The following is a 14,990-nucleotide window of genomic DNA, read 5'->3' on the forward strand; positions in this document are numbered from 1 at the left end:
CCCAAGTTGAACCTCTTTCACAATGAGACATATCCTTTATAGATTTAGAGCATGATCATTACTTTCTACCACTCCTCAAATGTGTTGCAATTATACGTCCAAATGCAATCAAATGCCCATTGCGTATCAGGTCTACATCCAATTAGCATTGATTATGCCTTAACATTACTCGCACTTATCTTGACACTGGAATGTAAAGCACCTGTCTCAAAATTCTATCCATATGCAATATTAGAAGAGGGAATAAGGGCACACTGCAGGGAAGAAAATCAGGTAGGGAGAAAATCAGTCTTATCAGTGCTTCAAAATGGTGAATTCCTGGTTAGGATCTTTTGCATCACCTCCTGCGCAACTCTAAAATGTTATCCCCCGCCCCTTGACATATTATTACTATCTTCCTGTGGATGTTGGAGTAAGATCAGATCTGAGCACACCCAAACACCATTTGGAGTCTAGGCTGAATGAAAATGTATCTATGCTTTCCAGTCCTTTCTGGCGCACTCCTTATTTCGCTTCCCTATCGTAAATGACAAGGACATGCTGGTGGCAAGGAGGGACTGAGATACTGTTTTGAGCATGTGTCTCCGCTACTGAGGCCATAGGAAATAGGGCAGAATTGGGTTTCTAATATAAATGGGCTATTTGTTCAACTTCATAGAATCACAGAATCGTAGAGTCGGAAGGGACCATGCAAGTCATCGAGTCCAACCTCCTGCCAATGCAGGAATCTTTTGCCCAACATGGAGCCTGAGATTAGGAGCCTCATGCTCTGTCGACTGAGCTATCCTGAGAAAAGTTTCATTTCCTTTCAGAATAGTTTCATTGTGTTAGAAAGTTAGGGAACTCCATGATTAAACTTTATAGCCGTTTTGGTAATGTCAAAAATGTATTCTACTTAGAATAACTAGCCCAGATTTGCTAATTTGATGGTATTTTTTAAAAAAACAACACCTGTACATATTATTTGTTTCATCTTTTAGTGTACATTTTGTTTTCTTTCTCTTTTTTTGCATCACTCAGAATTCTGTTTTGGACAGATTGGGATGCCAATTTTCCTCGCATTGAGTCTGCTTCCATGAGTGGAGCGGGAAGGAAGATAATATATAAAGACATGGATAGTGGAGCATGGCCTAATGGCCTCACCGTGGATCATTTTGAAAAACGAATAGTATGGACAGATGCCAGGTAACCATGTTTCCTGTGCTTTTTGTATGAGAAAAAGAAAAGTTGCAGAGCTGCATTTATTCTTTGTCTTCCCACCCCTGTAAGTAGGAATGAAGGCACAAGAAGTGTTTGGGGATAAATGGGAACAGCCCTATTAATTTTTACCAGATTTTCATCATAAGGAGACAGGTTAGCAACAAGCTAACATTCCTTTGGTGCAGGCTCGCTACACTTCATGTGAGAGCTGGGATTCTTCCTCTCCCACTCTCAACCTGGCATGAGTAATTCCACCCTGGGTCCAAGGGTGATCTATCCATCTCACTAAGCTATGCGCACAACAGACACCAGGCACTTCCACAGTGCCACAAAGGCAAGCCACTCATTGTGTTCAGACTCCCAGAACCCAACCTCTCAGGCAGCTCTGGGGCTGTGCTGCTTACAACCCCCACCAGCTGATCTCTATTGCACACCAGAACCAAAGAGGGAGGGGCTAAATGGTGGCGGGCGGTGCTATTTTTCTAGAAGAAGGGGAGCCAGAGCTCACCATAAGCTTCTCCCTTGTTCTCTTAGAATGGCAATGGTGCCCACCTGAACTCCTGTGAGCTCCAGCTGAAAAAAGCCCTGTTGGTGGGGCTCGTGTAATGTAAATGGATCGGAAGGAGAATTGGCCCTACTGACATTATTGCACTGCTCCAACCTCACTTCCTATACAACGCTTCCACTCACAGTCTCAGTGAATTGGCTAGAGGCACGTCAGATAAGGAAGCTGCCTTCACCGTGTCAGATTTCTTAGCCCAGGGTTGGGAACCATATTGCCTTCCAGATACTGCTAGATTAAACTTTCACCATCCCTAACTATAAACAGTGCTGACTGGGATTGAAGTGAGTTGAAACCCAATGACATCTGGATGACTGCTGATTAGCCACTCACTCATGCTTTAGTTCACTATTGTGTGCACTGACTGACAGCAGCTCTCCAAGGATTCAGGCCGCCCCTCGCCCTGCTCACCCACCCCACCCCCCAGTTGTTCCTGGAGATGCCAAGTATTGAATCTGGGACCCCTTTGCATGTATTTCTTTATTTTTTTATATTTTTACCACTGAGCTATGATCCTTTCCCAAACATTTGAATTACATTCCTTTCATATTTGTTTAATTTTCCAGAATATAGTTTCAAGGTCATAACTGCACTAAGCCCAGTTTCAGATTTATCTCACATCTGCTCTTTTTTCAAACAATGGATTTCTGTTTGGGGGGGTTATCTTTCAGGTCAGATGCTATTTATTCCGCACTGTATGATGGAACTGACATGATAGAAATTATACGAGGACATGAATATCTTTCTCATCCCTTTGCTGTCTCTTTATATGGGAGCGAAGTATATTGGACAGACTGGAGGACAAACACATTGTCAAAGGCCAACAAATGGACAGGTCAAAATGTTAGTGTGATACAAAAAACTAGTGCACAACCTTTTGATCTTCAGATCTATCACCCAAGTCGTCAACCACAAGGTAAATTAACACTTCTAATAAAGGTGTCATAGTCTTTTTGTTCATAGTCAGATTCTACATTACATACCAGCAGTATGAATGAATGCCTCTTAGCTAATAAGTATTATTATTTATATGACTGACTTGTTAAATTGACATTATGTGAGTACCACTTCAAATGCTTTTTAATGCTTCCTGTTTTGTGGTGCTTATATAAAGAAAAGGAACATTTCTGAGCAGCATTATTGTTGGCTAAATGACATCTTAAAACTTTAGCAATATTAAGAGCACTAAAGAAATCATAAACATTGAGTTAACAGCCCTTTGCATCTGCTTCAGTGAAGTATTACCAGCAATCGCTTGAAAATGGGAGACAGTAGATTTTTTTTAGCCCTAGGTCAGAACCATAACAAATATTGTTTTAGGCTGTGTTGATATATTGTATATGGCACTGACCTGGAACCTTCTCATGTTGCCATTATTTTTAATAGATCGGTATGGAATGGGGGCAAATGTTAACAGCTGCTTTTTCCTGTGGTTTATAAGGGCTATGGCAGCAGGAACACCTCTTGTGATTTGAGGCAGGGGAAGGGATTACAAGTATCTGCTTCCCTTTTACAAGCCTTTGCTGTAAATAATTGCAGTTCAAAAAGGCATCTCTTAGCATGCCATCCAAATTACCTTTGGTTACTACAATACAAGTCTTCAAATTAAGAAATATATGTAGTATTATTTTGCATCTATACAGAAACAGATCACTTACCAGCAGTGCTATTTTTCTAGGAAAGAGATGCCAGAACTCACCACGAACACCTCCCTCGTTCTCTTAAAATGGCAATGGCACCCTCCTGAGAGGTGCTGTAACTGAATTCTAGAGAGTTCCAGCTTTTTTTAAAAAAAAGCCCTGCTTACCAGGGAGATAATTCTGAAGAGGTTATTCTGAAGCTTTAATGGCTTGAATCCAAAATTCCCATAAACAGAATGCAGTAGAGGAGAGGGATTTCCTTTTTCTCATCCCTCTTAGCTATTCCAGGGGGTTGGGGGTGCTTCAGAGCAGCGTGGAGTCAATGTAGGCAAACTGGTGAAGACTGCTTGACTTTAGGGAGCCTCCACAGGATCTCAATCTCTTCCAACCCACGTGAGTGAGTACACAATTCTGAACATAAGAAGAGCCTGCCAGATCAGGCTGGTGGCTCATCTAGTCCGACATTCCGTTCTTGCAGTAGCTAACCAGATGCCTAGGCTGCAAGAAGGACCAGAATGCAACAGCAGAGAATCACAGAATTTTGTAGAGTTGGAAGGGACCCTGAGAGTCACCTAGACCAACCCCCCTCCAATGCAGGAATCTCAACCGAAGCATCTGTGATAGATAGCCATCCAACCGCTGCTTTAAAACCTCCAATGAAGGCGATCTATCAGTGGTGAACTATTACTATATAATAAATTTGTTTGCCATTCTCTTCCCCTCCCCTCTTCTAATATCTATTTTTTCTCATTGTCAGCCTTCATTGGTCTCCTTCAGAATAGATTTATTAGTATGACTAACATGTTCAGTTTACATTTTTAATTCTAGCTCCCAATCCTTGCGCTGCTAACAATGGAAGAGGTCCTTGCTCTCATATGTGCCTGATCAATCACAACAGAAGTGCTGCATGCGCATGTCCTCACCTGATGAAGCTGTCTATAGACAGAAAAACATGCTATGGTAAGTTTCTCTCTCTCTCTCTCTCTCTCTCTCTCTCTCTCTCTCTCTCTCTCTCTTAACTACTTAAATTTCAGAGTAGGGGACATGTTGTTTACTGATAACTTTGAGGGTAACTCTTGTCTCGCATGAACCAACAAGACGCCCAAATGTATTTGGCTTGTCAAGCTTTGATATTTATTACTTTTGCTTTTTTGTTGTGGATGTGTCTAGTACGTTCACCGAACTTATCTCTGCAGAACAGGGAGGTTGGCAAGCAGAAAGGGCATCATCAGAAAATGATGAGGCGGGTAAAGTGCAGAATGAAAAAAAAAAGGACTTAACAGTTTTTAATCTCAGTGCACTCATCTTCTGAAATTGTCTTGATATCACTTTCAGAGTCTTAAGAACTAGCTCAGAAAGCAGCTTATAAGAAGAAATACTAAAAAAAAACTATAGTGATGCATTATGATGCAAACACATTGGCAGGAACGGCATATTGGTTTTGCTGGTGCATTTGCATCTCATCAACCTCACTACTATCTCACACCTTCCCCATTACATCCTAGTAAGCCAGGCATAGGCAAACTCAGCCCTCCAGATGTTTGGGGACTACAATTCCCATCATCCCTGACCACTGGTCCTGTTAGCTAGGGATTATGGGAGTTGTAGTCCCAAAACAGCTGGAGGGCCGAGTTTGCCTTTGCCTGTAGTAGGCCAATCTGATGCAGCTGATAAACACCACCTCCCCAGCACACTGCCTGCTACTGCCATTTAGAATTACCAAATAATGTTATGTCTTTTAACAATATTCTGAACTACAGATACTTGGATTTTAAACAATTTCTTAGTTTTTTGTCTGTTTAAAAACAAACATGGCTGACTTTTTACATATCGTGGACAATGTGAACTTTTTACGAATGACCAGATGAATGTGCTTACCTGCTTTGTACTAAATTATGTATGAATACCAGATTATAATATATAAATGTATAACTCAGATCATCATTAAAACGAAATACAGATTGTAATAATATTCCTTTGATCTGCATCTAATAAATGGCATACATATTTTTTACAGAAATGAAAAAATTTCTTCTTTATGCCAGACGTTCAGAAATAAGAGGTGTTGACATAGAGAACCCGTACTTCAACTACATAACAGCCTTCACGGTTCCTGATATCGATGATGTAACAGTTGTAGATTTTGATGCAGCAGAGGAGCGCTTATACTGGACTGATGTGAAAACGCAAACTATAAAACGAGCCTTCATTAATGGGACTGGTTTAGAAACTGTTATATCAAGAGGTAAACATATTTTAAATGCAACATTCCAAGTCTAGCTGGTGGACGGGGCTATCAAACTGAACTGTGGAGATTTGACAACACTTATGCCTAAAAGCATCTTGTTGCGATGTTTAATGTGCAAAACTAATTTTGATTATTTGGTACAATACAAGACACTTGTCAATTATTACATAATGCATGTATCTGATCTAGTTTGAATCATTCAGCACCCTAAGACTATATTGAGAAATAATTTTTCAGGTTAGAAATGGTGGTGTTGAGTAACTGCATTATAAGAGCAGGAAGGGCTGTAGATCACTGGTGGAGTATGTGCCTTGCACAGAGGAGGCCTCAGATTGAATCCTCAGCATCTCCACATAGATTTGAGACAGACTCTTGACCGAAACCCTGGGGAGCAGTCAAGTGCAAACCATACTGAGCTGGATGGACCAATGGGTCTGATGCAGTGTCAAAGAGCATCCTGTGTTCCTCAAGAGCCCTGCTGGATCAGGCCAATGGCCCGTCTAGTCCAGCATCCTGTTCTTACAGCAGCAAAGCAGATGCTTACGGGAAGCCCACAAGCAGAACATGAGCAATACACTAATCCCACTTGCAACTGGTGTTCAGAGACATACCATACTGGACATTTTACATGGTCACCGTGACCAGTGTTCCTGTGTAGCCTCATCCTTCATGAATATCTCTAACTTCTTTTTAAAGCCGTTCAAGTTAGTGGCCACCATTACATCCTGTGGCAGTTAACACTGTTCAACTATTTACTGAATTAAGTAGTAGTCCCTATTTAACTCCTGAATCTTCCAATGTTCCGCTTCATAGGATAATCCCAGATTCTTAGGTACTCGGGGGTGTTGCTCCAGCCCCTTGACCATTATGGCTTCTCTTTTTGTACCTTTTCTAGTTTTGCTGTATCTAGAACTTTACAAGTGCAGCTACGCTTTGGGTCTGTGTAGCAGCACTGTGATTTTAGCCATTTAAATTAAATCTTTTCCCTAACAATACCTAACATGGAATTCACCTTTTTCCACAACCACCATTTTAATTTAATTCTGCTGCCTTTTTAAAGCCTCCAACAAGTTCCCAGGAGAATATGGAATTTAAGCATTTTGAATTCACTCTTAATGATACATACCACAGCAGCAGTTTCATGTTTGTCAAATAATAAGAAACCATTGATGCAGCACTGGGATTTTGTAAGTAATTCTCAAGTTCTAATCCTTCTGCTCTGCATCATTAACGATGTTATGTTGGAGAGTTGTCATGGAATAGCTATGGCAATGGGTATATTATACTGTATGAACTTTAGGACCCATGTTTATGCATTGTAGTGGTTTTGCTAAGTGAATTCAGTTTCAGTCTAAGGGAAATTAGAACAAACAGTCCTTCAAAGATGCTTCAGGGGCAGAATCTTATTTGTAATAAGCAGATAAAGGTCATCGATTTCATACCTGCTTGTGAGCTGCAGGAGACATCTGGCCACTTTTGATAATAGAATAGAAGGCTAAGCTAGATGCATCTCGATCTGGTCCAACAAACCATTTCTTAAGTTCTTAAGTTCAATTTTCTCACCATGAAATTCAGCATTGAAGGGACAGATTCATAGTTTAAGGGCATTTTTTAAAAGAAAGAAAAGTAGATACTGCTACAGATCTATGAAAAAATAATGCTTAAATTTGTATTGTATGGGACCCTTTCACACATTTCCCACTTTGCAACCAACACAGTTTTCACAGGTGTGTGAACAATGCCTTTCTAAACGCAGAAAGATATAGGAAGATGTGGGCCATTAACCGTCCATAGTACTCTTCCACTGGAGGAAGGGAGGAGATAATTTCATAGACTTCCCCAATACCCTGTACCTCCATTGGGGGAAAAAGCTGCTCTGGAGAAGCATGGGACCCTCTAGAACAGTATTGGAGATGGCTCTGCAAGCTGCAGGATGAAATCACCCCAAATTGCCTTACAGTTCCTTCCACCAGTAGGAGGAGCCTCTGCTAGATCTCTGTCCCTTCCATTGATTGAAAAATTCTTTCTAATTACAAAATGGCAAATGCATCCATCCCATTACCTGTGTTTTGGTCTTCCTGTTTACAATTTCAGTGATATTTAAAGCCTTCTTAAAATGAGTGAAAACTTCTTGGCAGAGCTGATTAGGCAACTTATTTGCTGTTTGACATTTTGCAGACATTCAAAGCATTCGGGGACTGGCTGTGGATTGGTTATCCCGTAATTTATACTGGATTAGCTCAGAGTTTGATGAAACACAAATTAATGTGGCACATTTAGATGGCTCTTTAAAAACCTCAGTTATACATGGAATTGATAAACCACAGTGTCTTGCTGTTCATCCAGCTAAAGGGTAAAGTATGATTATTTACACCAATATTTTTGCAATTGTTTTTCAGGTGAAACGCAGGTTGATCTCATATTACATGAGGGTTACGTTCCTAGCTATTGTGTGTACAGTATAAGCAAAATCACTTAAAACCAGAACACTCCATAGAAAACCTTAAAAGCCTGGCAAATCCCTCCAACTTTCTCCGATGACTTGCCAACCTTTTCTGCAACCTCTCCAGCTTCTTCGGATCTCTCTCCAACTGCCTCCAAAGCTTGCTCCACCTTCCTCCAGTCTCTCTCTGCACTCTGCCAACTCTCCATCTATAGCCAAGTGTTCTCCCAGTAGCTGATGGGATTGCTGGCCATTTTCTTCCCGCTCTCCCATCCCCTTCTCCCATGCTCTATTTGCTTATTTATTTTGGGGTGATTTGCATATAGGTGCAATCACATAAGTGAAATTTATGTAAGATGAGCTCTGCTTGTACTAACTAGTAAATTAAGTTATGAAGTGATGCCTCTGTTCTTGTGCATCACCAGCTTCCTAATATAGATAACCCATTGTGGGAGTTGGAGGCCCCATGAATTTTCAGAATTCCACACCTACCAAAAGGGGGGGAGGGGAGTGTGGAAGAATAAATCACAAATGGGGTTTTCATGCATTCATCTCTGATGGGGATGCTATTTGTTTGAGGGGGAAGGTTCTGTGTTGCTTTTTCACCAATCTGTATTGTGACCCTTTGGCATGGTCAGTATATGATATTACCATACTTATTTATTTAACTAAGGGAAGAATGTGGTCAAAAAAGAATATTGTAGAATCTATACAGAGACACTCTGGATTCATGCGAATTTTAATTCCAATATGATAATGTAAAACAGAATAGGATTGCAGCTTGATCTTTTTGATGTAATTTTTGTTTCTTTTGTTTTGTAAAGAAAACTTTTTTGGACTGATGGAAACACCATTAATGTGGCAAATATGGATGGCAGCAACAGCAAAATTCTGTTTCAGAATCAAAAGGATCCAGTTGGTAAATATTACTATGATCACTCATTTTCATGTAAAGTTACTTTGGTGCAACTTTCTCTTAAATAAAATAAAAAAATCTTGCATAATATTCATAATTTATATGATTTTAAGGAGAAAAATAGGTCACAATGCCTAGTGTTTGGCTTGCTGGGTCACAGCTTGTTCAGGACTGAGGATGAGGAATCATGGGCAATCTGGCTTCCAGATTTCAATTTGCTATTGTATTGTTAGAATTGCTGTATGAGTTGTGGAGATACTCCAAGTAGCATGTGAGCTCTGTTATGAAAGGAACAAGTTAAGTGGATAATCAGGGAGGGAGGTCAGTACAGAAGCAAGTATACAGCACTATGGGTGAAAACCAGTGGTGTCTGTCTCTTAATGGAATGGACACCATTTGCAGAATGGATTTCTCTTCACCCCTGCAGCCCCACATGCAGCTCCAGAGGTGTAGGAGGTGGTGGAAGACCCAGGGGAAGTAAGCCTGCTCATGTGACATGGATTGTGTCACCTTATAAGTTTCACAGTAGTATCTTTTCAGTGTTCCCGAATCCAAACTACAGACCAAGTTTCAAATTCTCTATCCAATAAATCATTCTTGCCAGACTGATAGCATTGGTTTCAGCTCTCTTGCCATTCTGTAGCCAGTGACAAAAAGAGATGAAGGAAAATTTCTCTCTTGTGTTTCTAGATTGATGTATCCATGGATTTTGATTAATATATACTGTTGTTACTAGAGGCTACTGCTCAAACATTTTATCATTATGTAGTTCTAATAACTGTCTCCTGAATGCTGAAAATTATTCATATTGTCATGCACTCTTCCAATTGTATGCTACAAGGTCAGATTTGCTTTCTTCTAGAATCTTAACATTGTAGCATTCTTCATTTCTTATTTCATTCATCATTTATTATTGCTTTATAGCATCATGTTTGACAAGCACAGCACGTAATTAACAAGATTATCGTAAATATAATGTGCTTTTGAGTCTGAGAACTACCAGATAATCTCTTTGGATGTTCTCAGAGTTCTAGGAACACAAAATGATAAATTATGTCTAAATGTCTGTTTTTGGGAGATAGTTTAATTGACTTTTTATTGCTAAGTCCTAAAATATTCACTTGTGATCTATATCACTTAGAGCTATTTTAATGACGCTCATTCTTTCCATGGTCTGGTGATACATGAATGATAAAAGAAACAGTGGCTCATTATTCACACAGAGATAAAAGGGTCAGCAGCATTGAAATTTTAACCAAGACACAATCAGAGCATTTCTTGATTACGACATGTCAAATTGTACCCAATGCAGACTAATACATTGGGGTTTTTTTAAACAATTCTTTAAACAATTCTTATCTACATTATGCTGTCTGTTTTATGTGCAGGAAGTAGAATAAAATCATGAAATCTAAGTTGGGAAGGTGAAAAGTGAGCTTAGTAGTAGCGTGGGATGGGAATGGGATACTCTAGTCTAGAGGATTACTGCAGGGCAATGGTAGGGGTTTGGCTAGCAAGTTAGTGTTTTTAACAAGATATTAATGTTTATTGCAAGAGTATGTAGCACAGAAGCTTATGCAGTTAAATAATAATAATAATAATTTATTTATAGCCCGCCCATCTGGCTGTGTCTTTAAATAGGTACCGTGGTACCTTGACATACGAATGACTCGACTTCCGAAGGTTTCGACTTACGAAGTCGGCATACCCGGAAGTCTTTTCATCGTGTGTGCGTTCTGCGCCTGTGCAGAAGCGGCGTGCGTGGCCTGCGCATGTGCAAAGCGCAAAATAACACTTTGCGCTTGCGCACAATAGATAGTTCAACAACTGAAAGCTTCGGCTTACGAAGAGCGCCGCGGAACAGATCCCCTTCGTAAGTCGAGGCACCACTGTATCTACTTTGCTAACTTGTTACTTAAATACCGCCTATTTAATGCTACTATTACTAAACCAAGACAGCTTTGTGGAACCTTTTAAAAACACTTTTTCCAGATTGCCCTTCTATTTACTCCACCCCAGTTAAGCCTCATGAACACTGTCACTGCGGTCTTTCATTGAAGTCTCTGTTTCAACTCCTACTGACCTTTTGAAGCACATGCCTGGTTTTGCTGTCCTGGAATCTTCCTCTGGCTCTCTTACTAAACACCACAGCCTAGCATTCCCAGCTGCCTATCAGCACCCTAGATAGGTTCTCCTCTCCTCTCTTCAGCTTAAACCTAGTAATTTAGTCACCCCCAGCTCTGGATTTAGGGCAGTGCAGGTGCACAGGGCACCGAGCCAAAGGGGTGTGTTGGTGGTGGTGGTGGTGTTGACGTCATCATCATTATTATTACTATTACTACTATTCTATATTTATAAGTGTACCTACTGAGAAAATCCATTAAAAAAGCAACTGCACCAAAAGGAATTATTGTGAAAATGAGGAATATTTTTTGGGGGGACACTCCAAATTTTGTTCTCATTCAGGGCGCCATATTACCCCGGCAAGTTTTGGAGCCACCAAGCCACTCTGCCTTCCTTTCAGGTCTTTGTTTTCCTCCCTCCTTTTCCTGTGCTGTCTTCTTCTTTTGGCTACCCACCAGGAACACCGAGCAACAACCAACACTGACTGACCTCTGTCTGACTAGCACCCAGACTTATATTCACTTCTTCTGGCCAGTCTAGGCAAGCCCTAGCCAACCACTGTGCCTTACTAAGAATTCTAAACCTTCAACCGTCAATCAGAATATGCACACCTTTGTTCCTTTTTTTGCATACTGGCAATTCTATCTCCAACCCTCCTCGGTTGTAAGTTAATGTCCCCTGGGGACAGTTCAACTTAGGAAATCAGAGTACATATGATATTAATACTGTATTAGATGCACTGGTTACAAAATCAAGTAGATCTGTATTATCCAGCAGTTCTTAAATGCAAGAATGAAATCTGCCGAAGGTGTATTACACCGTCAGCAGTTACATTGCTCTGTTCCATATATTTTACTTATTCTGTATGGAGTTAAATACCACGGGGATAGGGTTCTAAAATAGTTTTCTTTAATGTCATCCAATATTAACCTTGGCAAATTCTTTATCCACATTCAGTTCCGCTCTATGTCTAAATCCTGGCATAAATATTTCCTTACCGACTTGTTCATAAATGTTCCTGGTGTATTAGATTTGTGACTTTGAGGTACTGTAGGTAGGTTGCTCCTGTGTCCAGTAAACGGGAAGATTTTCTGTTCTTGATGGGGTTGCATTTCCCTTAAAGGATCAAAGACATAGTTTGGGGATCCCCCTGGATCCAGTCTTGTCACTTGATGCCCTGGTGGCTTCAATGGCTAGGAGTGCCTATTTTTTTTATCTCCTGTGGGTTCAACAGCTATGACCATCCATAGATTAGGGTAGCCTCAGCAACCAATGTAGTAACCCTAGACCACGATAGCTTCAGTAATCCTTGCCCTTGAAACATTACAATCAATTGGTCTGCTATGATGCATTCTACATAGGATTACCCTTGAAAATGGTGTGCAAGCTATATTTGGTACAGAATGCTTTTGCCAGGCTTTTAAGCAGGTAACAAAAAGCGAGATCCAAAAAGAGCTGCTTGAAAGAGCAGCATATAATGTTTGTTGCCTTGCCCCATTCAAGGTGTTGGACGAAGGTGAGCTTTCTAATAGCATTAGTAAAGCCACAAAATCTAGAATTGTAAAGAAATAATGATTTATTTAATATGAAATCTTTCTTTTATTAGAGTTCACTGGATTGATTTTTTTAGAAAGAAAGTGTTCAATAATTGACTGGTTTATGTTTTGTTCTTGTTGGTTTTTAAAATCTTACTTACTTTGCCAGACCTTATAATCATAAGCAAATTTTGAAATACAAGTGCATCATAATCTTGTCAGAACACCCATCTTGCATTCTATGAGTGAGTACTGGTACTGAGTGAATAATTGCAGCCTTCAGGCAGTTTTGGCTGAATGAATTTTGCTGCTCTTAAATTCAAAGCTAATCCATTGTTTAATATTCCTAATTTAGATTTATGGCTTGATTTCAGAAGTATTAAGAGCAAAAGCTTGATTCATTAATTAAATGAACTCATTAATTAGAAGTATGTGGTTGGAGTCATTAATTTAAAGTATTTTCCAGTTTCCAGTTAAAGTATTTTCCAGTTTCCCTTTCCTGGTGTGAGTCCCCCCACCCCATCCCTGCCTCTAAAATCTGTTTTCAAATAAACATGTACCTTCCCTCACACATCTCAATCTTCCACTATGTATGTTTCTTACAATGTGCACTCTTTATGATATAGAGTAACCATAGTGGTGAATAGAATGCAAAAATACTGGCATAGACCAAAATTCTGAGCCAATAAAAATGAAGTTATTTAACCTAATACTATAAATTCAAAGTAATCAATTTCATATATCCTTGCTTTTTTGAAATAAGTTATTCTATGGATGGGCTCCAGAGTTCTCATGAGCAGAACTGTGGTCATAGGACAATTCCACTGTAGGAAGAAGGGGTCAGTTTTCACCCATTCTTTCTCCCCTACAGTTTCCTGAAAATGTGCCTCCACAAAGATGAATCAGTGTAGGCTATGACACACAGATCTGCAAGGGGACGATCCTCCTTCCCCTTATGACTGCACTGAGCCTCCACTGAATGTCAGTCTCTGGAGCCCTTCCATTCACAGAAGGAACAAGCACCCATTGTCTGCTAGCAGTGGAGAAGAGTAAGGAGCCATCCTCTGGTAGTCCTACGATGGCAATATTGCTAGGCCTCCATCTGACTGCGGTGATCCTAAATGAATTCCCTACATATTTCTGATCTGGTTGCCAAGGAAGGGAGGAAGGAAAGGAAAAAAATCCCATGCTCTCTGCTTGTGTGAGACCTGAGAAGAACCTTATACATCAGCCTTCACAAACCTGGCACCCTCCCGGTATTTTAGATTACAACTCTTATCAGCTCTAGCCAGCATCAAAACATCTAGGAGAGCACCCGTTTAGTGAAGGCTGCTATACAGAATGCTTTCATAGTACTATTGGGTTCTTATCCTAAAGTGTAATTATACTGCTACTGTCAAAATATGCTTTTATATCATATTTTCTATAAACCTGCGGCCTGCTTAGTATTTCAATCTCCATTTCCCCCCTAAAAATGCTAATCTAGAACACAGCAACAGTAATTAATACTAAGCAATCATATTAAGTACCCTTTTAGAAAGAATTGTATAGTGACCATGTGTTTTCTCAGAACAGTAGACAACATATTGTGGCACTCTACCCCAGTCTCAGAGCGATACAAGATTCCAGGGGTTCTAGGCGATCACCCAGGGTTTGTGTTTCCTTTTAGAAATGAGGCACAGCAGAGACTGTGGTGTCTTTAAGATGTATGATTTATTTGCACATACAGTGGTCCCTCAACTTACGAATTACTTGACATCTGTAGGTTACGAATTTTTCTACATCCGAACGGAAACCGTTGGCGGCTTTAAATGTGGCTTTTTTGACTTGCGAATTTTTACATGCGATTTTTTCAACTTACGAATTTTTCTGAATATTTTTTTTCCTATGGGAAGCCGCGTTTCGACTTCCGAACTTTTCGACCTACGAATGTGCATTCGGAACGGATTAAGTTCGTAAGTCAAGGGACCACTGTATATATAACCTGAGCCTGTTATGCTGGGGTTCACAGCATCAACACCCATCTTTTTTTCTCCTATAGCCATAGCCTTGGTGTGACATTTTTACTCTTTATCAACCCGACCCATCAAGGGTTAACTCAGATTCCGTGTTGACTGACTGGACATTCCATGAGGGGAGGGGAATGGTTGAATGTTTAAAGAGAAGGAACAGCTGTTTTGTCAGTTGAGAGGGTGCTGGGGGAACGGGAGTGTGAGGGTGGTTGTAAAGAAGATCTAGGAGAGTAGGTTAAGGTTAGGTAGTCGTTGGGTTATCCAGTACATGAGTAACAAGGTTATTACGATTGAAACCAAGCTTGTACAA

General features: G+C 40.2%; 1 protein-coding gene across 1 annotated transcript in view; it reads left to right on the plus strand.

Annotated features, from left to right (window-relative positions):
• Positions 1-14,990, plus strand: part of LRP1B (LDL receptor related protein 1B) — a 743,096-nt gene that overhangs the window by 582,727 nt on the left and 145,379 nt on the right. The window contains exons 26-31 of the mRNA XM_060279545.2: positions 1,021-1,185; positions 2,434-2,678; positions 4,231-4,362; positions 5,420-5,647; positions 7,829-8,003; positions 8,918-9,012. Of these exons, the coding sequence (XP_060135528.2) occupies positions 1,021-1,185; positions 2,434-2,678; positions 4,231-4,362; positions 5,420-5,647; positions 7,829-8,003; positions 8,918-9,012 (1,040 nt within the window). The remainder of the gene's footprint in view (positions 1-1,020; positions 1,186-2,433; positions 2,679-4,230; positions 4,363-5,419; positions 5,648-7,828; positions 8,004-8,917; positions 9,013-14,990) is intronic.

This window comes from Zootoca vivipara, chromosome 1, assembly GCF_965207765.1.
Source record: "Zootoca vivipara chromosome 1, rZooViv2.hap1.1, whole genome shotgun sequence".
Taxonomy (NCBI): Eukaryota; Metazoa; Chordata; class Lepidosauria; order Squamata; family Lacertidae; genus Zootoca; species Zootoca vivipara.